The 27,859-nt window shown below is 36.4% G+C and overlaps 1 protein-coding gene across 5 annotated transcripts in view; it reads right to left on the minus strand.

Moving 5' to 3' along the window:
* Nucleotides 1-997: 997 nt before the first annotated feature.
* Nucleotides 998-27,859, minus strand: part of BRAF (B-Raf proto-oncogene, serine/threonine kinase) — a 115,499-nt gene continuing 88,637 nt past the window's right edge. For 3 of the 5 annotated variants that reach the window (XM_053925999.2, XM_053926000.1, XM_053925998.1), the window contains 6 exons: nt 23,701-23,747; nt 22,798-22,916; nt 18,854-18,985; nt 12,632-12,766; nt 8,664-8,817; nt 998-1,263 (listed from right to left, as the gene is read on the minus strand). In XM_053925999.2, the coding sequence (XP_053781974.1) occupies nt 1,241-1,263; nt 8,664-8,817; nt 12,632-12,766; nt 18,854-18,985; nt 22,798-22,916; nt 23,701-23,747 (610 nt within the window). In that variant the 3' untranslated portion in view covers nt 998-1,240. Of the gene's footprint in view, nt 1,264-7,781; nt 7,804-8,663; nt 8,818-12,631; nt 12,767-18,853; nt 18,986-22,797; nt 22,917-23,700; nt 23,748-27,859 lie in introns of all 5 variants that reach the window. The other 2 variants (XM_053925997.1, XM_053925996.1) reach the window with 1 other exon arrangement.

Below are 27,859 nucleotides of genomic sequence, written 5' to 3' on the forward strand. Positions count from 1 at the left end.
ACAATGAGATACTAGCAAAGATGTTAGTATGGATCCAGCAAGTACCATTAATTTACAAATTATAAATATTTGTCATACGCTAAGACTCCCCATATTTAGGTAGAGAAAAGGGTAATTTTTCTTTAAAAGTTGTTTATATAATGAAAATACAATTTTCCAGGATATATAATTCTAGTGGGAAGTAGTATTTCATTCCAATTCAATTAAATCTGAAAATTATTTTCTTTTTAATAAAAATAGAATAAGCTCGGAAATTAAAACTTGTACCTTACATTTAAATTACATAAATGTCTCACATTCAAAACTGTTATCAAGCAGTTTTGCAGGCTTTCCACCATGGCGTTTTTGTGCCTTGGACAAAGTAGCCACATGAGTACTTGGTGACTTGGAAGAGCTTAGGAGGAAGATTTTCCTGAGAACTTGCTATATTGTGGAGGAGAAAAAAAATCCCCAAACACTTCTCTTCATTGCTGGACCCAATGAGCAAAGATGGCAACGAGTGCCAGCACTTTCCTGCCTGTTTGGTTAGGCAGACACCCTCAATGAGCAAGGAAGTAAAGGCCAGAAATCCAGGAGGTCAGGAAAAAGATGCAGCATTCCCTTCTCCTTTGCACCAAAATGTAGCTCCGTCTCCCCTCTCATCCTCCATTTAGATAAAATAGCTCATTTTGATAAAAATCTGTCAAGGACTGGACGTGCACCACACAGAAGGGCATGCTGCATTTTTGTTCCGTCCCTCAGAAATTAACCGGTGGTGGCTAGGGCAAAGAGCTCCACAACAGAATCCCAGAACAGGAAAGACAACAATGCTTGGTGAATGCAACTGCCCCATCAGATGATCAGCCACTCATTGATCTGGTGGTTAGAAGGGCACAGTTGACCGGCAGACCTTCCAGAGCAAATCTCCCAAGCTGTAGCAGCAGTTTCTTTCCATCATGCCTGACCATCAAAAGGTCAGAACTCAGGGTCTCTCCTCTTTCTTCCTGGGAGTGGGCAGACTTGTGTGCACATGGTGTTTGTGTTGAAGAAGAAACACTGGCAGCAGAGAATTCGGGTTCCTAAAACATTCTTCCCTCTTTTCTTGGATGGAAAATTCCATTCTGTTCCACACCAGCTTATGTATTGAAAATTTTGAATCTTTAAAAAAAAGATCTGAGGAACAGAACTGTGTTTTGATGTTAACAAATTGTACGAACACAAGACTTAAGAAGTAAGAGTAGATGCTGCCATGATGGTGTGGCTACTTGAAGGCTGCAAATTCTCCTGTAGAGGGAGGACAAGAGCTAATTTTAAAAAAAGTTATCTCAATTAACCTAGAGACACAAAAAATACTCACTGACACCACTGAAAGGTGACTAGCTATCTGTTATAAATCAACCAACATCACTGCTAATTTAAAGAGCAAAAATGCCTGAAACCCATAAAAGAAGACAACTTAGATAGGACATAGACTACGGTTCTATTACATCAATTAAACATCAAGTCTGCAGATAATTTCCTAGTTGGGTTTTACATGCTATGGTTCTAATCAAGCTGAAAACAGTTCCAATGAACAAAATATCTCAGAAACTGATTGTAAAATAGTAATGTTGATTTGTAGAATACTTTGCCCCTGAATTATCAATTAATTTTCATTATAATGCCACTATTAGAAAGGAAGAATTAGAATTTATCCTCATTTTGCAAAAGAGAAAATTAAGAGCTGAAGTGATCTGTCCACATTACACATTTGACTGAAGGAAGGAAAATCCAGACCCGCCATCTTCCAGTTCATTTCACCTTCCCAACAATCAACAAATTACACATAGGCACATGTCACTGGACATGATTCTCAGCGTAAGAATTCTTTAAACCACAAAGTCAGTTTGAAGGACGACACTCTTTTAGCTTACTGAAGTTGGGGGCTTCATAGAGGGGCCATTATTTTTCACCTGCCATTCAAAACTTGGGACTAGACGTCGGTTCTTCTTGTTACACACACTATAGTTAATTCTGGGGGGTTGGTCAATAACTGGGGATTATCAGAATTTAGCCAGCTTTAACATCATTCTTTAGTAATAGCAGTTTCTGATAAGGACCCATGCAATTACTTATATGAGTACACTATTCAAGCATAACCTATTCACTTTCCGATTGCAATTAGGTTCTGCTTACTAGAGAACACTGGCACGTTCCAACAATCAACAGATTGCTAATGGCTGGCTGAGTGAACCTCAACTCAGATCATATGTTGCTAATATCAGCAACTATTTGAGTGCCTGTTGTGTACCAGGGCCCCTTTGGGCTTCATATATGTTTGCATCTGGCCCTCATACTAACTCTATGAGGGAGGTTGCTCTTTATTTTACAGAGCAACAAGATGGAGTTTACAGTGGTTAAGTAACTCGCCCAAGATCTCATAGCTAGAAAATGGCAGAGATGGAATGCAAAGCCAGGTGCTGACTCCAAATTCCAGGGTCTTAACAATTAACAAACTCCTAAACAATTTTCAATGATTAATAATTTCTTTTTATATTCTGAATACAACTGCTAACTGGGCTGCTGATAGTGACACTATCTCTTTCCATCTAAAAGTTCCTTTTAACAAGCAATTAACCAAAGTATTGTAAGTCAAAAGATCAAGGAAGGGTAAAAGAATTATTGCCTCTTATTTAAATTTTTAAAAATCTAGGAAGTTTGGTGCTGACTTAAAAAAAAAAGCCAATTACTAAGACCTTGAAGAGTAAAATATTTAAAGTAAAACCATAGGAAGATATGATATTAATAGAGACTCAAGAAATACATAAACATTCTCATTATGGTTTGAATTCCTTATGGTTTTAAGGTTGCCATTTTTGTCAGTATTTTAATACATTTCTTTAAAGCAATTTTCAACATTCATATGAGGAGTCACTTTAGCAGAATCTAAATCTCTTTCAGGGGAGACAGTGTAAAACAGGATTTACTTAACAGAAATCTTTATTTTAAAAAAATGGCTAGAATTCATTTATTAAGTGAGAATATCAGAAAATGGTAACTCTAAGCCAAATCTTATATAACACACTGAAACATAACTTTAGCCCTGACCGGAGTGGCTCAGTTGGTTGGACGTTGTCCCACAAAGTGAAAGGTCATCGGTTTGGTTCCCAGTCAGGGCACATGCCTCAGTTGTGGGTTTGTCCTGGGCCGTTGGGGCACACGTCAGAGGCAACTGATCGATGACAGATCTTTTTCTCTCACATCAATGTTTCTCTCCCTCTCTTTCTCCCTCCCTTTCCCTTTCTCTAAAAATGAATTAAAAAATATGTACCTTAAAAAAAACACCTTCAATGTTTCTTACTCATTATTATAATTAGACATTCCATTTTGTTGAGGAGTATTCTACTCTAAAAACTTGAATATTAACCTTAAAAATAAAAACACCCAAAACAAACCCCCAAAGCACAAAATCTTACTAGCAAAGTCCAAATCAAATACCAATAAAGCAAACACTAAAGATCTTCCTACCAGAGTATACTGCTTTTAATAGAATGCAGTTCTTTCCATAATCAGACTTCAGGTCCAGGGGAAAAAAAAAAAGACAAAAACAACATACAGTTTAGGGATCAATAAACTCTTTCTATATATGTTCCTGAAATCATGGAGAAATTTAAGAAAAAGATGGGGATAACAGGTGATAGAGCTGCTTTTTTGGGGGGGAAAATCTTTTCTTGTTTATTCTTTCTTGCATTATCTGGAAATTTCTATTATCGCACTTTCTACCTTATTTTATTTGAAGTAAGAGTCAACTCTGCTTGTGTGAAGTTATTTGAAGTGAAACACCCAGATACTCTGATTTCTTTGAAAATTTCGTTATATTACTTCAATTATTAACTGGAAAATCAGAGGCCAAAATAAATTTTTTTTTTTTTACCTCCTTTCTAGTTGAGAAGAACCTAAGCCCTAATTTTCCATTTGACTTTATTTAGGAATAGGACAGAGTACACTTGGGAAGACCCTGTGATTTTAGATAACTCAAATATCATGGTTTATTCATTTGAAAACTAAGGGTTTTTATTAACTAGCTTTAAGATATTACTAAATAACTACTCTTTATTCCAGAATTGAATGTATTTTTCACTGGCTGTTATACATGTAATTTGATAAAATTTCCCATTAAAGATAAAATGTGCTAAGAAAAATCTAATATATTATTTTGTATATAAATCAATCATACTTTATTTATTTTTAAAGATTTTCTTTTTAGACAGAGGGGAAGGGAGGGAGAAAAGAGAAGGAGAGAAACGTCAATGTGTGGTTGCCTCTTATGTGCCCCCCACTGATCAATCAATCATATTTTAGATGGTGGGGGCAGTCATCTATAATCAGAATAAGCCCCATTCTTTCTTTGCGGTGACCTTTCAGGCAGTTTCAAAAGGATGAGGAACATTCTGGCACAGACACACTGGATTTCTTAAGTTCTTTAGAGAAACGATCATAGGAGAGACAAAATACTTAGTAAAATAAAAAGGGCTACAGAAATGTTCAATAATTCTCAAGTAAATAAACCTATACACTGACAAAATGTTTTAGATACGAGGTACCCTTTTCATAATACTGTATTTTAAAAAAAAAGGGCAGATCATTTCCTTATATTAAGACAGTGCCCAACTTGAGAGAAAGGCCATTTAAGCTGGTGTGTTAAGTAGTTATTATTTATTTTTTATTTTTAAGATTTTATTTATTTTATTTTTAGAGGGAAAGGGAGGGAAAGAGAGAGGGAGAGAAACACCAATGTGGTAGAAAAACACGGAACTCAATGGGCAAAAGCAAAGCATTTCCCTTAAGATCAGGAACAAGACAAGGGGTGTCCACTTTCACTACTCTTACCAATATAGTACTGCAAGTCCTAGCCACAGCAATCAGATAAGAATAAAAAGCCATCCAAATTGGAAAGGAGGAAGTAAAACTGTCATTCTTCACAGACAACATGGGATTGCACACAAAAAACCAAACTCTCCACCAAAAAACTACTTGACTTATTAAGTGAATTTGGCAACATAGCAGGATACAAAGTCAATATTCAGACATTGATGGCGTTTTTATACACCAACATGACCTATCAGAAAGAGAAACTAAGAGAAAAATCCCATTTACTATAGCAACAACAACAACAACAACAAAAACCAAAGTACCTACGAATAAATTTAACCAAGGAGGTAAAAGACCTGTACTCGGAAAACTACAGAACACTGAAGAGGAAGATACAAATAAATGGAAGCATATACTGTGTTCATGGAGTGGAAGAATTAACATCATTAAAATGTCCATACTACCCAAAGCAATCTATAGATTCAACGCAATGTATAATTTTTAATCATTAAAATACCAATGGTATATTTCACAGATCTAGAACAAACATTCCAAAAATGTATATGGAACCCAAAAAGACCCTGCAGAGTCTCAGCAATCTTGAGAAAGAAGAACAAAGTTGGAGGGATCACAATACCTGATATTGAACTATACTTCAATGCCACTAATCAAAACAGTCTGGTACCAGCATAAGAACAGACATAGAGACTACTGCAACAGAATAGAGTGCCCAGAAATAAACCCTTGTCTCTGTGCTCAATCCATTTTTGACAAAAGGAGCACGAGCATACTATGGAGCAGAGATGGTCTATTCAATAAATGGTGTTGGCAGAACTGGACTGACTGGTATGTGCAAAAAAATGAAACTAGAACAACTTACACCATGCAGAAGAATAAACTCCAATTGAATAAAAGGCTTAAATATAAGTTGTGATACAACAAAAATCTAGCAGAAAACACAGGTAGTAAAATTTCAGATACCTCCTGTACCAATAGTTTTGCTGATATCTCTCTGAAGGCAAGGGAAATAAAGGAAAAAAAATAAACAAATATAACTACATCAAATTAAAAAGCTTCTGCATGGCTAAAGAAAACATCATCAAAATGAAAAGGGAACTGACTATATGGGAGAACATATTTGCCAATGACACATTGGACAAGGGCTTAATATCCAAAATATATAAATAACTCATAGAACTCAACACCAGGAAAACCAACAATCCAATTAAAAAATGGGCAAAGGATCTGAATAGACACTTCTCCATGGAGAACACACAGATGGCCCATAGACATGAAAAAATGTTAAACATGACTAGCCATCAGAGAGATGCAAATCAAAAGCAAAATGAGATAGCACCTCACACCTGCCAAAATGGCTATCATTAATAAATCAACAACATGTGCTGGCAAGGATGTGGAGAAAAGGGAACCCCTGTGCACTGTTGGTGGGAATGCAACTGGTATAGCCACTGTGGAAAACAGTATGGGAATCCCTCAAAAAATGAAAAATGGAACTGCCTTTTGACCCAATGATTCCACTGCTGGGAATATACCCTAGGAATCCTAAAACACCAATTCAAAACAATTTATGTACCTCTGTGTTCATAGCAGCACTATTTATTTATAATAGCCAAGATTTGGAAACAGCCTAAGTGCCCATCAACAGATGAGAGGATTAAAAAACTGTGGTACATTTACATACCAGAATACTACGAAACATAAAAAAAGAAGGAATTCCTATCTTTTGTGAAAGCATGGATGGAACTGGAGACTATTATGCTAAGTGAAATAAACCAGACAGTGAAAGACAAATAACCACATGATCTCACTTACAGAGCAAAATAGAACCAGAGTCAGAATCATAGAACAGAATGACAGCAATAAAAGGGGAGGAGGAAGGTAGGGACTGATTGAGAGAAGGTGAAGGGATTAGTCAAAGAACATACATGAAGGACCCATGGATACAGACAATGGTGTGTGGACTCTGTGGACTGACTATGGAAGTGGGGGGTGGGTTCGGTGGAAGGGGGAGAAGGGGGAAAAATTGGGACAACTATAATAGCATAAACAATAGAACATTAAAAAATAAAAGTGACAATGGCCAAAACAACAACAAAAGAAAAAAAAAGAAATTATCGATTGGTTGCTTGTCAGGCGCCCACAACCAGGGACCTGGCCCACAACCCAGGCATGTGCCCTAACCGGGAATTGAACCAGTGACCTTTCAGTCATCAGGTTAGCCCTCAGTCCACTGAACCACACCAGCTAGGGCTGAATCGATTTCTAAAAACATGAATGGCATTACTTATCTTAAGCTACCCAAATGAGGGGCTAAAGGTATGCCATACTTATCACTGAGTAGTTTTCCTGGATGAAATCTAATCTATTCAAATTAAAAAAAAAAACGTTAAAAAAATTCGTGGTACTTAAAAACCAAGTCATTATTAGTTCTTTAAAGTCTTTCCAATTTTCTTCTTTATTGGCTTCAAAGAAGATAGCATTTATGCAGATGTTGTCTCTGTGACTTAATAACTTTGAACTGTCAGCTATATTTAAAAATCAGCACAAATCCAAATTGAATAAATGAAGATATATTTAACAGGCTGCTTTTGGTCCCTAGGCTGACTCTGAAGTAGAGACACAATTTCTTTGATAAGATAACACCAATGCTGCTTCCCAATAAGATTATGGTTCACAGTAAGAATATATTGACTGCCATATTACAGTCATTTTCTCCACAAGACAATGTAAGCATTAGAAAGCGCTAACAAATACTTTGTAGCACAGAACACAAAAAAAAGAGTGGTATTCATTCATAATAAGTAGAATTGCTGGGCAAAGAACATAAGGAGCACAGAAATGTTATGAGACACATGGATCAGGTGATTGCTAAAATAGGCATCACGGGAGGTAAGATAATTTAAAGTAATAATTTTTAAAAAATCCATTACCTGGTGTTTGGCAACCAGATATCTAAAAGAAAAACAAACAAACCTAAGAGTTCTCACAGGATTCTGTGAAGCTTTCTGGGGGAGGAGGAGGTAGTGCATTTGTAAGGAAATCCGGCTTCTATATATGTAAGATACCCTTAATATGTAAAGAAGTATCTAAAAAGAACTCCAATTTATAACATTTCCCCATTAAAAATCCAAAGTCAAACCATGTTACTCATGTCAAAAATGCCACTCCTCATGATGGCTTTGGTTACCCGCACCCACAATTTATAAAATGAGATTTAGTTTAGCTTATTGCTTTAAGGGAATAAAGGACATTCACACTTTCCAAACTATAATAAAAAGAAATAGTTACAGAAAAAATATTAAGAATAAAAATAAGCCCATTCAATTTTAGTGACTTCCTGAATGTGATCTGTCCAGTCTGCCTCGCCTGACACAGGCGACACTACTGTCACCCTCCCCCACGCACACGCATGCACAGGAGTGTCGCTGCTCTTTGGAGACCCTGACAGACGGGCAGGGGCTAATGACAAAAGGTGCATGGGAAAAATTTAATTGAAGTTTAATAATTAGAAAAACCAAGGAAACAAAACAAACTGGGGATAGTAAAGCATCTGGAAGAGGCACTGCAATTTCTTAGCAATGTCTATACATTTAAAAAACCCTTGGAGGTTGAAAATCCAATACTAAGTATGAATTTTTGGATTGGGAAAAATTACATCCAGTCTTTAAAAACATAAGTTTTTCTTTGGTTCACTTTTAAAAAAAGTCCTATTTAATTTAACTAATATATGAGCAAACATGTTCATTATCCTTTGTCCCTACCCTCCTGTATGCTCCCCTGCATTAATTCAGCTCAGTGGACAGGAAACGCACCGTATCCCCCTGCCTGGATGGGTGTTTTCGGAGATGCACAAGCATAGAGACTGAAATCCTCTGTCTGGAAGCCAGCCCGATTCAAGGAGGGTTCTGATGCACTGCGGTGAATTTTTGGCAATGAGCGGGCCAGCAGCTCAATAGAGGCAAGAATCTAAAAAAAAGCAAAAAAGAAAAAGAAAAAAGAAGAATGAAAATCTAGGTGGTATTAATCTTTAAGAGCCCCATCATACAGGAAAGCACCTGAAATCTTACATTGTTTTCAGTATTATCCTAAATGCCCAGAAAAATACTTAGGAAACTGCTACCAAACTACTTACAGCTTTAATCTCTGTAAACTGAATGGGGAAATTAACCCATAATTGGCTATTATTTACATTTTAGATCATTTGCCAGCCTTGGAACAGTAAATAATAAAAAAAATTTAAACCAGTGAAATGCCTATTTCTCACAGACCACAGTCCCTTCGGGGAAAATGAGAGCATGTTAAATAAAGCACTACGTGACTTCACAACAGAAGGTCAGAGCAACTCAGTCTTGAAAGGAACATCACAATGGGAAGCGTCCTACACACAGTATTAAGAGTAGGACTGCAGGCCCTCCCCCTTTGAGAGATCAGACACCTTTCCTCCCCAAGCAGATCATGTCTCAGTAGACTTATTCTCATCTGTGGTGGCCGGTGGTGGTGGTGGGGGCCCTGCGGGTGGAGCCCTCCACCCCCCACATTTAGGTGCTACCAAGAGGCTGGTGTGTATCTTCAGTCTCCTCCACATCCAATTACACCATGGGCATCAGAAAATTGTCTGATCTGAATCATCAGCTACTGTTACCTGTCCATTTCATTTCCAAAGAGGCAATGACAACTACGTGACAATGGACTCCTCAGCCAAGTGTCTGGAGATTTTTTTTAAATGTTAACGATGGTATGTGTCTTTAATATCAGAAATTCAAAAATGAAGAAGAAAAATCTTCCCTAAACTTGAGACAATGTAATTATGTTCTTCAGGAAACTATTTTGACCTGCTTTTTTTAGTTTAAACAAATTGAATAAAAATTATTATGAGAAGGAAAAAAAAAAAAAAAAGTAGGACCGCAAAGACCCAGACAGCCAGCAGCATAGAAGTGAGAAGTGACACGTGACAACCCAAGAGCGAAGAAGACAGGAAAGCTCTACAAAAAGACACCAACACACAAAACATAGAAACTCAGCATATTTTAAGGTATAAAGAAAGAGGTTATGACTCTTCAAGGCATACAGTGTGGTACTGTACCAACATAATCATGAGACTTATGTATAAAGGGTTTGGCACAGTGCCTGGCACATAGTAAGTACTCAACAAAACTTTAGGAGCATTATTATTACTATTATTATTTTTCTGAGCTACCGTTAAACTATAATCTGTATAATGATTAGCATAAGGCGGCAAAGAAATAAGCAATGTTACAATTTTTAAAAAATTACAAGCGTAACACAAATCAAAATTCAAACAATATAGAAAAGTATAAATTCTACCTTCTGGGGTAACTACTGTTAAAGAGTCTATACTTCTTTCTGGACTTTTCCTATGCATAAACATGCACATTTGAAAGCAGAGCCCACCCCCAAACTCACCACCATTTAAACTGGCATCACACCCATCTTTTTCTGAATTTCTTTTTTCCTTACTGATATCCTTGCCACCTACAGAGCTATCCTGATCTTTATGTCTTTAATTTTTCCTTTTACAGTAAATAAACATTTTTGTACATACCTCTGTAGTACAGGTATGTAGTACAGGCTCTGTAGTACAGGTTTTTAGGAGTGGAATTATCAGAGCAAAGGGTATATGTATTTTAAGTTTATGGAGTCTACAAAGTCATTTTAAAAGGCCTATCCAATTTACATTCCTCCAACACTGTTAAAAAATTTAAAAGGCTCTTTCTTCTTCACTTTCCAATACTGTTCTCCATGCTGGCTACCACCAATGTGAGGCGGAAAATCAAACATAGTTCACTATTGTGTTACTCTGCATTTTACTGATTACCCCTGAACTCTTAACAGTTTGTCCTAAAGTTCATTCACCATTTGTTATTTCTTTTGTGAATCACCAGTTCATATCTTTTGCTTATTTTCTATTGATTATCTTTTACTTATTGATTCAAAGGAGCCCTTTGTACAATACAAATATTTGACTTTTGTTATACATGCTATAATTATTTTTTCGTGTTTTCCTTTCAATATTATTTTTTACTATATAAAAGATAAAAAACTTTTAATAAAGTCATACCTGCTAATCATTTCCTTTATAACTTCTGGATTTTATCTTTTGCTTAGAAAAGTCATTCCTACCTCAAGGTTATAAAATGATTTCATGTTTTTATAGTTTTATTTTTTATATGTAAACCTTTGGCCATTTGAAATTTAAGTTTGCATAAGGTGCAAGAAAGAGATTCTCTAATGAAAATTAAAAAATAATACTTAGAAGGGGTAGTCTTCAATACTGAATGTGGAAAATTCATGTGTGCATTTCATTTTCTGATACCATGAGAAGAATGAGATGTTATTTATATTTAGGAATATGAACATTTTGTCCCATTAATACCTTTTTAAAAAGTGGGCCTAAGTCTCTAATTTGCATTATTAACGGACATCAACCAGTTCAATTACGAAACCCTAGCCCCTGGATGTGAAAAGAACATGGTGTGGGGTCCTCTTGACAGTGGCCAACAATACTGATCTTTTACTTTGATAGTCTTAAAGCAGTCATTTTCTGGGTTAAGAAAACAACTCGTTCTCAAAAGAACAGTTACTGAGAATTCCAATTTGTAAAACATGTGTCTACGCACCCAACCAATTAACCTCCCCTCCCCATTTTGAGACAGCCCCCAAGAGACTTGGTAAAATTATAAATTCTACCTTTAATTTTTTAGATAGGAATAAAAGATTCACTTATTCCTGTAACAGTGGCCTTTGTCTAAGAACCTCAGCTAGGACTGGGTATTCAAAGGCATAGGTTTAGAAAGGACCAACTGAGTAATTATGGCAGCTGAGTAACTATGGGAGCCAGCACTTGAAAACTGCATTGAATGATTGACACACATTTATATAGTGCTATCAGGAACTTCCTAAGCATCGTAAAACACTACCAGTGGGATATTACATTATAATATCTACTACAGCTAAACTTTCTAAGCTGAATTTATTCAGGTACTTAGTTCCAGTTTGTGAGGCTTATTCAAAGATTATGAACTTAAGGGCTTTACCCTTACTTATAACTTAAACTGATAAGAAATGGAAAATTTCCAAAAATCAGAGAAAGGTCTCTCAGGGGTCCCTTTAATACAAGGTCCCTCAAAAAGACCTTGTATTAAAGGGAAGTTTGGAATCTCTTTACCATCAAGAAGAATTAAAGCAGCACTTAAATGTGGTCTGTGACAAAACTATTTCCATCATAGATAGCACTAAGATATTACTTGTCTTTGTTACTGTCATTATTTTACATGTGTAAGTGGAGTTTTCAAAGGCTACATGATATAAGATATTGCATCATAGTGAATTCAAACCAAAGAATCCAATTGTCTTCTTTCTGCAGAGATTTGCAAAAATGTAAAACAATGCTACTTTTCTCCCTATTTTTTTAGGGGGGAGGAAACATAATTGTTTTTCATAAAAACATTATTTAACATGTAACTTTTATGCTGTTTAAATAAATTTATAAATATTTTAAAAACTTACTTAAAAACTTAACTTTTGAGAATGGCTAGACAAAAGCACGCTGTTTCTGAATATTTTGAGCTGGGATCCCAAGTTTCTAGCTGTATCACTGTTCAATCTTTATAAAATCGTCTTTATGTTTACTCATCTGGAGTTTGCACACAATCACACAAAATCCAAATACATGAAATCCAAACTATGTGCTCTCAGAAATGCTTAAAAATTTGCACTGGAATATTAGTCTGTCCTCTTAGATAACAAAGTTTTTTCTTACTTGGGGAAAGAGTGGTCTCTCATCTCTCTTCTTTTTTAGGCACTCTGCCATCAATCTCTTCATGGCTTTTGGACAGTTACTTCGTACCTTACTGAGATCTGGAGATAGATATCCTCGTCCCACCATAAAAATTATCTGGGAAGAAAAAAAAGGCAAATCATAAAACTTGTAGATAAGTTGAAAAATACATAAACCCTGAAAATTCAACAAGCTGTACCCTTAAGACGTGTGCTTTTCTGTATGTACCTTATATAAAAACACAGGGCCAATGTTCTGACTCCTAGATACTGTTACACCTTTTGCAAGACAGTTGCAAGACTGGGAAACAATACTTCTTGGGCTGCAAGCTGAAATCTTCATGACCTGTGGGCTACTGGTTAAGGTCTCCTAATTACTCTCCGTGCTCCAGTCTCTACTCATCCATTTCCCACTGGCAGGGTCATTGCTGTGAAACACAGATCAGAATGTGCCTTTTTCCTACTTAAATAATTTACTGGGCATCAGGCTAAGCTCTTTATATTGTATGTAGCAGAATCAAAAAAGTTAACCTTTTTAACAGTTGTTTTTACACCCACATTTTAAACTCTTTTGTTGAGTAAACTCTAATGGGGCATTAGAGCCACCTCCAGAGAAAACTACAATCTTCTGTTTAATAAGTAAAAAGGCTTATCTTCCCTGGGTGCAGAGATTTGTAATTTTTGTAATTTCTTAATTTTCAGCTCTTCTGATAGTAGACAGAGACAGATGTTAGGAGTCTTGGGACTCAGGGAGGAGAGAGGGTTTTTACTCTTAGATGGAACAGGTTAAATAGGGACAGATTAGAGGCTAAGGTAGAGAGAGCCAATAAGAGAGAGCTTGTTACAGGGCAGAGCTGATTAAGAAAGTCAAGACTGATATCCTACTTTTATGTTATTTCCTGTTTGGTGCTATAATAAGCCTTGTTTAACTATAAGCTGATTTGCCTAGTACAACTAAAGTGAAGGTGTAAAGCTTGTCCTCCTTCTCCCACTTTACAAGTTACCTTTTACCAATACGTAAATTCACTATAGTACACAGCACACCAGGGTGTAAACTGCTGTGGTACCCAAGGGACACTTCCAAATATTGATGTCTAACTGTGCCCCAATGGATGGGTAACATTCTTTTTGCAAGACAGTTGGCTTCCAATTCTTTGCTTTCAGTAAAATGAACTGAATTGTCAGCTGATTATTAAAATAATGATTAATGACAAGTTATTGTGTAATTTTTGGTATGTTAAATGTGTTCAGATAATGAGTGGTATGGTGTATGGTAAAGAATTAATCTTGCCCACATAGAGGGCTGGTCTTTGCCTTTGGTTCGTGGGAGGCAATCCCTAACCCCTTGGAATATCCTCCCTGTCTTTGTTTACCTGGGGGCCCTGGGAGATGCCAGATAGTCTATGCTATGAATGTGATTTATAGAGGGGGCTTAGATTCACATGGTATCAGCTTGGCCTCTGGAGGCGCTGAAGACTAAGGTGGGCCACAGAGGTCGTCAAGTATATCTACACGACTGAGCCCCAATAACAACTCTGAACTCCAAGGCTTGAGTGAGTGTCTGGTTGGCTGTACTATGTGCGTGTTGTCACATGTTGCTGCTGGGAGTAGTTAGTGCTGTCCACAGTCCCACTGGGAGAGGACAACCGGAACCTGAACTCTTGTGGATTCTGCCCCATGCTTGTCTTTCCTTGGCTGATTTTAATCTGCATCCTTTTGATGCAGTCATTAACAACTTTCAGTGAGTTCTGTGAGACTTAATTACTGAACCTGAAGGTGCTCTTGGGGACTGCATACAATTATAACAAAACCCCTGATTTTCTCATCTTCTTACTTATTTGAACACTACTTCTCAGTGCTTATTTAACAATAACACAAGGAAAAGGACTGATGCTAAGTCTCAGCTCATTCTAGCAAAAGTCATGTTTATCCAGATATATAAATGAATTGAAATGCCCCATGTTGTTCATTAAGAGACACACGTCCAATAACATTTTACCTTTGATGTTTCTATGCAATCAACACTTATTTTCATCAGTTACACATTAACAGTTATTAATAATGGCATAATTCATGATTTAAGAAAATTAACATTCAGAGCTGATAAAAATAACAGGAAATTTTTTAATTCTAACTTAAGTACTTATTTTTGTTGTTGCAGAGATGTAACTTAAGTGATCAATCGAAGGCTTTAAAGCATAAAACTATGTTACATTAGGAAAAAACTTTGTGGGGAAAGTAGAATACAAGTAGCTCAATAAGGAAAAAAGAGCCATGTAAGATTTCCAAAAATTAATGAAGAGCTTTTGTAGTTTTTAAACAAGTGATGGTACATATCCAATCGGTATGACTTTTAGGTTTTACTGAGTACATTTAAAAGAAGGCTATAATGGCTTTATTTTGAAATGTTAAAAAGGCGAAAGATTTGTACGTTCTGAAGAGAAACCAGAGTATATATTTTTTGAAATGTTAATGTAATACATGGGAAATTACATTCTTTGCAATTATTTAAACTTCAGAGAGCCTTTCCTGGATGTCTTCCATGGATAGAATATTCAAGTGGCACCCACACTACATCATCAGTGGCTCAGTTTGAAACTCTGGGACTGGCTGTTTTCATTCTCAACCCACACTCAGCACTCCGTCCTCTGTATACATCTGCTCATCCTGAGTATCACAGCCCTGCACTACCCCAACAGAGCTGTACACTCCACTGAGAGCGCAGCCTGTGTTCCCTTCCTCTCTGTATCCCTCTATGTCCCAGTGCTTTGCATATAGTAGGCATTCAAGAAATTTTTATTAAAATAATTTGTATTGATAAGACACTGACACTTAGCATTTCCTGTCTCTTGAGATCTTATGCTTAGCACCTGGCCACCATGCTGTGAGAAATCCCAAGTTTCCTGTGAAAAAAAACGCACATAAAGAAAGACTCAGGTGGAGAAGAACTGAGGGCTCTGCCTGGCTTCCACCTGACAGCTAGTATCACCTTGTCAGGTTTATGAATGAGCCACTGGGGAAGTAGATCCTTTAACACTCAGTGAATCTACCCCGGACTATACCAGCGAAATATGAGATATACACTTTCCTCACTGAGAGCAGCCCAAATTGCAGATTCATGATTTCCTTCAGCCGCTACATTTTGGGTGGTTTATTACACAGCAATAATAACTGGAATACCCTTGAAATAACAGATGAACGTTATGTTAAGATGACAGAGCATTTCTACTCCAAGAAAAGAAAGCCACGGAGGTAGACAGTTAATATACCTAGCTTAAATGAGCACATTATTAATCTCAATTTAGTAGAGAAGCTGTATTGAAAAAGCAAAGAATACAATAATTAGAGAAAAACTGGAATCTTAAAGAGGAAAAAAATGACAAAGCAATTTCTCAGATTTTCAGCAACAGGGTAACTAAAGGAAGAAGGCATGCTACTCTGCAAAGTAACATAGGGCTGGTCATCCCTCAAGGAGCTAAGAGACCTGTTTTAGGAAAGAATTTGATTTTTATAACTGCAAGAAATTCTTTAGCCCAGTTTCTTATTTTTATAATTGAAAAAAATATATACCTAGACAGTTAATGTGACCAGGGTATGCAGGCTGTGAATCCAAAGTCTGCCCTTACATCACACTGCTTTACCAGAGTCCCGCCTTGAATTTACTGTCATTAAAACTGCCACCTCCACCTCTGACTACAGGGTGAGAGCATAGGGGAACAGCTCCTATTATGTATTAAAGCAGCAGCTTCCCATTGCCCATGAAAAGAACAGTCCTAGATTTTCAAGTGGAAGTCTATCTGAGAGCCATGGAGACCAAAGTGTAAGAGGAAGAAAGAAAACTCAAATCAAGGAGATGAATGAAGCAACACCTGGGATTACATTTCATTGAGGATGACTAGAGTTATCAATTCAGAAGAGGGAATTTCATGGAAAGTGCCACATGAAGAGAGCAGACTAGAGATAATGAAGCAGAGTGGAAATGGCAAGAGTCTATCATTCTTTTACCTCAGTTTTCTTTATTAAATACCAAACTTGGTTTTAGACTGGCAAATTCCACAAGCCTCTCTACTATCAGTAAGGATCAACTAGTAAAGTTGATCATTCACTTATTTACCTCCTTACCCTTCTGCTGGTCACTCACTCATTTCTCTCATGGAGAGTAAGCCCTTGCCACAGCATTTACTATACTCCCAAGAAGGACAAAGTACCTAAAATGCCGAGAAGTAGATGAGTGCAGAACTCTGGGATACTTTTATCCATATTTTGCAGATAATAATACTTGTTTCCATAATATAAATTTATTGTTTTATTAAAATAAGCATATGCACTGGCAACTGGATTTCATCTAAGTTCATAAATTTGTATTATTTGTAGCCTCTATGATGTCAAGTAAAGCTAAACTGAAATTTCCTCATAATCCCTTTAGAAAAATATACGTAGGAAAAGTGAATGTGGTACAGGGTATTATGCACGCTGTGTGGCCGAGGGAGTAAGACTGTAGAAGGCAGAGCACACAGAGCTTGCAAATTGGCGATGACAGTCTTGCTCCTCAGACTGCCATCAGCAGATCAGTTCTCTCAGCGATCCAGTATCTGTCACTAGTACAGTAAGTACTAGGTTTCAATCGTGTTCTTCAGCTAGCAATTTGGTCCGTCCTGAATTTAAGTTTTATACAGGCTTAAAATATCGGATCATCAGAAGGTAGGTCAGAGATTTTTTTTAAACACTCAAAGCTAAGTTTCAGTATTCTAAAGGTATGACATAGAAAGACCAAACAGCAACTAAAAAAATTAGTTTTGTATTGACTTGGGTAGAAATATGGACATTTAAAAAAACTTCCAAAACACAGAATTAAGGTCACTATTTAAGGGCAACATGGTGATTCAATGAGCACATTATCAGCTGCAGAATAACTTAGATTACTCCTCTGCTATCATGCGACAGTGGAGTTCTTTCTTTTTTAAACATCAATGTGTGGTTGGCTCTTGCGCTCCCCCCTACTGGGGACCTGGCCCACAACCCAGTGCCCTGTCTGGGAATCAAACTGGCAACCCTTTGGTTCACGGGTTGGTGCTCAATCCACTGAACTACACCAGTCAGGGAGACAGTGGAAGTTCTTAGTGAGAAAGCTATGCAGAGCTATCACCGAAAAGACTGAGGGTTGAGCTCTTGACTAAAACACAAACTACTTAAAGGAAATAACATATTTATACACAGAACTATTATTTCATTAGGTTGGGAGGTTATGATTAAACACATAAAATGCTAGCACTTAAAATAAAAATTCTTCAGATTGGTGACTCCTGACTTGGTATGTATCAGAATCACCTGGGAAACTTAAAAAGTGCAGGTGCTAGGACCCCATTCCACCGAATCAGAATCTGCTCCAGCATCTATCTCCACTTTTTTGGTTTTTTTTAGCAAATTACCCAGGTGATTCTGATACAATATAAAGTATAAATATTATTTAATTTCAATCACAGTTTAAGTGTCAACTACTGTTTTTAATATATTAACTGTTGCAATCGTGCTCTCTCACCACCCTTCCCCCTACATATTCACTTTTAAAATGTTGAGGTATACAAGGTAACTTAAGTAAAGACAATTCCTTTTTCTTGGCCAGTGTTAAAAGTCTAAGTGAATTTAATATGACTGGCATAGAAAAGGCAAAGAGTTGCATAAGGCTACATTAGTACATTTGGGAAGGTAAGAGACAGAGAAAAGGAACTTAGGAAGAGTGAAGTAAAAAAAATTCCTCCTACTAGAATTCTCAGTATAGAAAAATGAAAGCATGATGTCACAGTTCTTTCATTTACCTGGTTTTAAGAATTAAAAAAAAAAAATTGAAGAAACCTTCCTAACTTAAAAAATAATGTGGTATGAAGTTCATGGCTGAGTCCCCGCTCAGGCAGCAGCAGAGATCATGCTTCTAACTGTGCCATGGTCGAGAAACATGAAGTATAGCTACTGTCGTACCTCCAGTTTCCAATCAGAAGATCGGGAATCTCGCTCCATTACCACACTTAATTAAGAATGACATTTCAAGGAAAGATCTCATATGCTGTTATTACAACTGAAAATATACAAAAGATACCTAAACTGGTAACAAAGACCAAGAGATTTATCCTTAACCAGTTCATTTCTACAATGAACTGGAACTTTACATAAGTCATAAAATAAACCCCAAGAGATGGTAAATATTTACCTGGTCCCTGTTGTTGATGTTTGAATAAGGTAACTGTCCAGTCATCAACTCATACAGAACAATCCCAAATGCATATACATCTGATTGAAAGCTATATGGGTTTTTATCTTGCATTCTGATTACTTCTGGAGCCTGTTAGAACATAAAAAGAAAAATATTCTTGTTTATTCTTTTCTTCAACTGAATAAAAACTGAAAACCAAAGTATTACAATTCCCAGAAAAATGCTTTTAAGTAACCCATCTAATATGTAATTAATTCTCTTATTAATGGTCAAAGAGATAGACCTGATTAAGAAAGAGTGAAAAAATGCTCTGTAAACTCTAGAAGAGGCAGTATTAAGCTGAGATTCTGTCTGCATTACTAAGATTTTTTATAATTTTAGCAGCCTCCCTCTTTTACACAAAATATCATCGACATTTGAATTCTTCCCTTGACTTACCTATCAAGAATCAGTCCCCACTTCCCATTCCTGATTCACCAAAGAAATACTATACCTGTGGTTGTAAGATGTTTGGGAGTAGCACAACCACTATGGTAACTGCCTTAGGATTTAAGTTTTCCCATTGGTACAAATGATTCTCCTCATCTCAGGGTACCTTATAGACAATAACGGTAAAATTTCAAGACTGACAAACTCAACTCTAAAACCCTTTCCTGTCTCCAAAAGTGGTATAAACACACCAGGATGTTTTATTAACAAAGGAATAGACAGCAGATGATTATGTAGAAGGTGGGATAAAGAATCTTTTGGCTGCTGCTTCTTGAGCAAAGATACAGAACAAATAATATTTACTACATTTTTATGCATTCCAGTCACTATATTCTATAGGTAGATTTCTTATTGGCTACTTACATGCAATACAATAAATGGTTGCTTAAATATTAGCTTTAAAGAGTTCTTTCACCTTGAATCTTCTGTATTGTTTCATTTGGAAGGAATTAAGAGAATTGCAGAGTATTAATAAAAACTCTGTGGCCCTGGCTGGTGCAGCTCAGTGGATTGAACGTGGGCCTGTGAACCAAAGGGTTGCTGGTTCAATTCTCAATCAGGGCACATGCCTGGGTTGTGGGCCAGGTCCCCAGTAGGGGGCACATGAGACACAACCACACATTGATGTTTCTCTCCCTCTCTCTCCCTTCCCCCTCTCTAAAAATAAATAAATAAAATATTAAAGAAAAATAAAATAAAAACTCTGTGAAAACACTAATTTGATACCAAAACCAGGACTAACTGCAATAATGGCCGAAAGACCTGTATAAGAAGCCTGGTTATTGGTCAGAGGAAGGCAGGTGAGACTATCTCACAAGGCAGGCAGTAACGGCCCTCTGCCTCACCTGCACACAGAACTGCCTATACAGCCTTGAACCTCTCAAGGTCCAAACTACGTTTCAGCCCAACGGTATAACATCAGAAGCTGGGGATGCACTGCCAGTTCTTAAGGGTCCCCAGATGATTTTAATGCCCAACTGGGGTTGAGAACCACTGATGGAAGATGTGTGGCAGATCCTGATGAGAGGGGAACGACAGGGGTGGAGGAGAAGGCTGCACCTACTTGCTTCTGTCTTACATTTTACTGATACTGCTTTTACAGTACGAAATTAACCACATACAACTGTGATGTAATGAACAAGCCAGAATACTGAGAGGCTGGTTGTGATATACACATAACTATCAAAGCCAGAATACAATTTTTGTGAAGAACAGAGGAATACATCAATTGAAAAATTGTCTTTAAATTTTAGTTTTACCTCGCTGTTGTTTGGTAATTGGCTTGATGAAAAGTGGTATGTCATCCATTTACAAGATGCATTATTAATCCTCAATAAATTTAGGAATTTAATTTGTAAACTTTTATTACCAAGGTTTCTTTCTCTTCTAAAATATAAATAAAACAAGGCTGAAAGGACTATTGTAAATAATCCAGGGACTTACATAACCTTAGTTTTGCCAAACTCTTCTTTCCTAGTCAGTGAATGATCTATAGTTGTTTCTGAAGGCATTATCAACCCAAAAGGATTTATTCAACAATGAAGTGTAGTTTTGGCTAATCTCTTATCTTAAAACTTAGCTTGGTGGAATAAAAGATGAACTCATCTATCCAGGTATCAACAAAAAAGAAACTAGAAGAAAATAGAAAACTTCATCTACTAAGGCTTTTGAAAAAAGACAAATCTGAAGACTTGACTGAGTCTCTCTCCCATACTAGTTAAAATAAACACACCTTTAAAACATGTATAATTTCTTTATAATTTTAATGGTTTTGCAATTTCAGTACTTAAATTCTGTTGTCTCCCCTGTCTTCTTAGGATACACTGTCATTTTTTTTTTTTTAACCAGGTGTGGGCCTTAAAGGTGCTTGAGATCTGCATTACAATTATAATTAGCTTCTTGTTCATAATTATTTATTAAAACAGTTAAAACATATACTAAAGAAAAATTTTTGCTAGCTCTAATTACTGAATCTTACAAATAGAAATGGCATTAGAAATCCACTAGTCCAACCCAACATTAAGGATGGAGACTGGGAGGAGGTTAAGAAAGGTACAGGGTAAGAGTCACACAAAGCATTACAGCACATACCTCCTACCTCTAAGTCCAATTTCCCCAACCCCCACCCTGCAACTTGACCTAACTTCAGTTATTACAAGAAATCATAGCTCCACCTAACCCTAGGCTTATCCTGACTACTTCAGATTCCTACTTTGCAATTCCCTTCCTGAGGACAGCTACAGAGAGTTCAAAGAATTTAGGTCAATGTGGCTTTGAAAGCCCCTTACAGCTTCCCTGCAGATTCTGTTATTAAAAAATTGCACCAATATTTTGGGATACCCTGTATTAAGGTGCAGCAGTTCTCACACTTTTTGGTCTCAGTACTCTTTCAGTCTTAAAAATTACTGAGGACCCCCCAAAGAGTTTATGTACATTATATTTGTGGATAGTTCTCACACTAAAACTGAGAAACTATTAACATATTTATTAATTCATTTAAATAATAAAATAGCAACCAGTAGATACTAACATAAATCATACATTTTTAATAAACACTAACTACATTTTCAAAAACAAAAACACTTCAGTGAGAAGAATAAAACTGCTTTATCTGGTTTAATAGCAGCCAGCTCGAGTCATATATTTGCTTCTGCATTCAATCTGTTGTGATATGTTGTTGTGGTTGAAGAATATGAAGAACAATCTGGCTCACACAAGGATGACCTTGGGGACTTCTATAAAAAGGGTCTTAGGGACCTTTTGAGAACAACAGGATTAGAGAATGATTCCTAGACTGCCCTGTTCTAGCCTACTGAAGGGTAACTGCACAGAAGTTCTGGCTCCCTTCTTTAATATGTTCTCTTTCTTCTTTTCTACAAAGTAGAAGTAGGAGTAGGGAGAGAAAGAATGAGCTATGCAGGGAGACATAAAGCTGACAGTGTTAAAAACCTACCTCTCATTTTTTGTCTCTCCTCTCCCAGCTGCCCTATAATTATATGGTTTTTTCTAGTCTAAAGGAAGTAACTTTCCAATTTAGGCTTAAATAAGACTGTGAAGCCGCCTCTCCCTTAAAAGGAGCAGTTCTCTTCACAAAACCTTAATAATGGCTGCAGGTCACACCTGCTTAAATTCATACATTTTTCTTTTTTGAAATAGGGTACAAGGAACATGGGGAACATAAAATATTCTAGAGACAATTTTGAATAAAATTTAAAGTGTTTAAAAAATACATACTTTTCTTTAAAAAATACTGAAACTAGTTTTAAAATATTGTTTATAAAGATAAAGAAAAAAGTTAAGCTCTATTTACATAAAAAATAAGACCAGCTTGACTTTTGTGAATACTGGGAACTATGAAAATACTACCGCTGACACCTTCATTGATTTTCTAGTACTCAGCAGCATCTCAGGGTCCAAAAAATAAATTAATGGAAAAATGCCTCAATTCTTACCATCCACAAAATGGATCCAGACAACTGCTCAAACTGATGGGACCCACTCCATCGAGATTTCACTGTGGCTAGACCAAAGTCACCTATTTTTACTGTGAGGTCTTCATGAAGAAAAATATCTGTGGTGTAGTAAGTAAAGGAAAACAATAGATCTTATTTTCCTATCAGAGCTAGAGTTAACGAAAAATTAGGTAGGAGATCTAATTTCTAGAATTCTGTAATATGATACTCTTTAAAAAAAAGTATAGTGCTTTATATTAATTAGGTCTATTTGGCCTGTATGACCTGCTTTTGAGGTCTAAGGGGCTTGAAATGTAGTAGAAAAAGGTGAGACACTTTCTGAAGTTTTTGGGAGACCCTGAAACTTCCCCAGAAGATTTTAGTAACATAGGCTCAGATATCCTTTTGGCACTGTGGGGAAGTGGTAAAGGCTCGTCACTGGAATGAAGGTGGTTGGCAAACAGGATCTAAGTTTATGGAAGGAAAATCTAAGTTTATGGAAGGAAAAATTATGTTTTTCTCACCTCATGTTATTCTTAACTTAGAGCCTTCAGGTACATCTTACCTACTGTTGAGCAAGCTCCGAGTGCTGAAAGGCACTGGTAGACAGCTACAAAACTGCCTGTTTTACAGTACTGACAGAACGTAAGCAAGCAATAAAAAAGAGCCTTACTACCATAAAGATGTGACAGATTTTTGTTGTAGTGCTCAATCGTTCAGAAACCAAAAGCAGGTTGTAGTACCTTTTTCTACTACACTCTCACACAAACACAAACCCACTTATTAATTTTCTTTATAGCACATTGAACTTAGCATGAAACTTTTTACATAATTTGAAGACAAAATGCAGAAGAAAAAGTCAGGATGTTTTCAAACTTCGCAGACAAATTTCAGGAAGGATACTATTACTCTTGAGGTCTCTGTGGATGATTGACTTGGCGTGTAAGTAACTGAAAAACAAAACATCATTTTAACCTGAGTAGGGCTAAATACTCTGGCCTCAAAATTTATAGAACATTATTTAGGGGTATAAACAAAGATGTATTTAGAGTCATGATACAACTGCAAACTGTACAATGTGATAACCCTTTTACATTAAGAAATATTAAAATAGACTGTAAATGAATTTAGGATTAGAGGAACATATTAGTAGTATGGTACACCCAAAATCTTGTTTTCTACTAAAAGACTTTGCTTTATCTTTTACTATTTACCCATACAAACCTTTCACTCCAGTCAAACTTATTTATCAATGTCCTTTAAATATACCTTAAATATCTCCCCCTACATCCATCCCCCAGGATCAGCTTTCATTCTCTTCTCTACCTATTCATACCTATCTTTGAAGATTGAACATACATTCTAACTCCTGAGTGAAGCTTTCCTGTAACTAACTCAACTGTGAGTGATCTTTCACTGTTCAGTTATATAGAAATTATTGTAATAGCTTGATTCGTGTATTTTTTCACCTATGTTCACTTTCTACCGAGAATGTAAAACTCTACTAGAATATGAAAGTTTGATTGATAAGAAACCATTCTTAAAGGCAGCATTTATATACTCTTAAAATACCTTCTTTAAACTAGTAAGTGGCAAACTCCCTCTGTAACAGCCACACTGAATCTACTTTAAAGTCAACGATAAGGGAAATCATTTATGTTACCCCTAAAACCTCCTTTAGTTGGGTTCATTCAGGGAAAAGAGCTGTGTCTAGTTTATTTCTATTTATCCTGAGTGCCAAATACAGTGCCTGGCATAAGGTATTTAAAACACGTCAGATGAATCAACTATATTGAATGCATATGATGTCTTAGTCCAGGTTATTTTTCTTCATTTAATGCTAGAGAAGACAGAGAAATGAGGCTTCTGAAATTTGACAATGTCCAATAGGAAATAAGGTTTGCCCTAAAATGAGACTATAAAATCACTGTTAAAAATAGAAGTTTGCAAATCGTTAAGATTATAATTTATACTTTCTCATCTTCATTTAAACATCCACATCCTCCCACAGATCAAGATTTTGAAACCTTTTTGCTGACAAATTTTCATTTCAAATTACTGTCCATACAAAGTAACCCCTTCTCCTCCAATCGCTCTCTTACTTCACAGTTTATTTCCTTCACAGCTTTGACCACAATCTAAAATTATCTTGCTGTCATGACATTTTAGGGCCAGTGTCATTTTACGATACAAGTTTACTTAGAACCCAAAAGTTCTGCACAGACACAGATAAAAACAAATGGAGAAAAACTGGTCTCAACCTAAAGCTTTTTCTAGATGGGGAGACCCTGTCTCCATTAGAAAGGGGATAAATGATAAGTGTGTGGGTGGTGGAGCTCCATGCTTCAGTCAGAGAGCTGGTATTTAGTTCACAGAAAATGTGTTAGTGTTTGAAAGAGTTTCGGTCTCTGAAATTAAAAACACCAAATGGGTAGTTCGTGCAAAAATGTGGCAGCGTAATGACGTTACAGCAAGGGAAGATACAGGTATTCTTGATGAATGGTGGTAGTCTTTTCAACAACTCTGATACAAAGAAATACAGCAAGAATAAGGTAGATAGAAATATCTACCTACTAGAGGGCTGAAAAGAGAACATTTCTGACCAAGAAAGTACTAGATAACATAAGATATAAATATGATTGCTGAGCTAGTGATTTAACTAATAGAAATTGTTTGGCATAAATCTATTGTAGGTCAAAGTTGCATATATCTGCAACTTGACATAACATTACCTTATCCTGTGTAATCCTTTATTATTTACAATCTGCTTTCCTAACTTTTATCTCATTTAATAAATCTTCCTGTAACATCTCTATAACAAAAGCAGCAAAGGAACAGAAATTCAGGTCTATATAGTGGAAGGTTGGAAAGAAAAGGGACTCAAATTCCCCAGGTGAAAAAATGGGATGAATATCATACCCCAATCCCCACATAATATAATATTCCATAGTAATTATAATAGTAAAGACACTGACACCAGAACATATATTCCTAAGCACCAGTTACAACAGTCACAACAAAGATGCCAAAAAAGAAACAGACAAACACATAACTGGTTGAGGGTAGTGAAGGAAAAAAGAATAAATGAACTTGTTCCAGATGATACAGAAGTCTAACCATTATTTAGGATAATTAAATGACCTCTTTCTTACCATTCAAAGATATTAACAAGAATCTTATAGGCTTACAAAAGTGGTAAGAAAAGAAAAAAACATATGTTATAAACTGAATGACTATCATTCTCTTGATTGGTTTCTCTTAGGAGTTTCCTTCCTTACCTACAGAATCATTTAATCTAAAAGTTGAAAAATCATCTAGTAAAATTTGTTCTCTATGCTGCTTCTTTGAAGCTCTTATCCAAGACTCAGCTTTTCAACATTTTTTTTAAAGAATAATGTAATGCCCTAAGTTAAATACAGTACTCTAGATTTGATCTGATCAACAAGCACTAGAGTGACATCTTCATCTTATTCTTCCCCTTGAATATAAGACTTGAAACTCTAAAACTCTTAGAAGAAAACATACGTAGTAAGGTCCTTGACATTGGCCTTGGTGATGATTTTTTTTGGATTTGATAACCAAAAGCAAAACTAAACAAGTGGGACTACATATATAACTAAAAAGTTTCCTCAGTGCAAAGGAGACCACCACCAAAATGACAAGGAAACCTACTGATTAGGAGGCAATACTTGCAAATCATGTATCTGATAGGGGGATATCCAAAACATATAAAGAACTCATACAACTCAACAGCAAAAACTGAAACAATCCAATGGAAAAAGGCATTTTTCCAAAGAAGGCATAGAGGTGGCTAACAGGTACATGAAAATAATGCTCAACGTCACTTACTCATCAGGCAAATGCAACTCAAAACCACAATGAGATATCACCTCATACCTGTTAAAAAGGCTCTATTAAAAGACAAGAGAAAACAAGTGTTGGTGAGAATGTAGAGAAAAGAGAACCCTCCTGCAGTATTGGTGGAACCATAAATAGGTGTAGTCTGAAAACAAGTATGATAGTTCCTCAAAAAAATTAACAGAATTACCATATGATCCAGCAATCCCATTTCTGGGTATGTATCAGAAAGAACTTAAGTTAGGATCTCAAAGAGATACCTGTAACCTCATGCTCACAGCAGAATTATCCTCAACAGCTAAGACATGGAAATAGCCTAGGTGTCGATGAATGGATAAAGAAAATGTGAGATATACACGCGGACAGACACATACACCATGGAATATTTTTTTTTAATTATATCTTATTGATTTTGCTATTACAGTTGTCCCAATTTCCCCCGCTTTGTCCCCTTCACCCAGCATCCCCCACTCCCTCAGGCAATCCCCCCACCATTGTCCATGTCCATGGGTCATGAGTATACATACATTCTTAGGCTGCTCCATTCCCAGTAATGTACTTTACATCCCCTTGGCTGGGTTCTGTAGAGCTATTGTACTTCTTAATCCCCTCCCATCCTCACCCATTCCCTCACACTCCCCTACCATCTGGCAACCATCGAAACACTCTCTGTGTCTATGATTCCATCTCTGTTCTTGTTTGCTTAGTTTGTTTTTTTAGATTAAACTGCTGATAGATATTTATTGCCATTCTATTGTTCATAGTTTTGATCTTCTTTTTCTTAAGTACCTTTAACATTTCATATAATAATGGTTTGGTGATGACGAACTCCTTTAGTTTTTTATCTGGAAACTTTTTTATCTGCCCTTCGAATCTAAATGATAGCTTTGCTGGGCAGAGCAATCTTGGCTGTAAACCCCTACTTTTCATGACTTTGAATATTTCTTGCTAATTCCTTCTAGCCTGCAAAGTTTCTTGTGAGAAATCAGCTGATAGCCTTATGGGAACTCCCCTGTAGGTAATTATCTGCTTCACTATTGCTGCTTTTTAAGCTTCTCTTTATCTTAACCTTTGGCATTTAAAAAAAAAGATTTTATTTATTCATTTCTAGAGAGAGAGGAAGACAGAAAGACAGCCAGGGAAACACTGACCAGTACCTCCTGGATGCCCCCACTGGGGACCTGGTCCACAACCCAACTTGTGC

This window comes from Desmodus rotundus, chromosome 6 (assembly GCF_022682495.2).
Source record: "Desmodus rotundus isolate HL8 chromosome 6, HLdesRot8A.1, whole genome shotgun sequence".
Taxonomy (NCBI): Eukaryota; Metazoa; Chordata; class Mammalia; order Chiroptera; family Phyllostomidae; genus Desmodus; species Desmodus rotundus.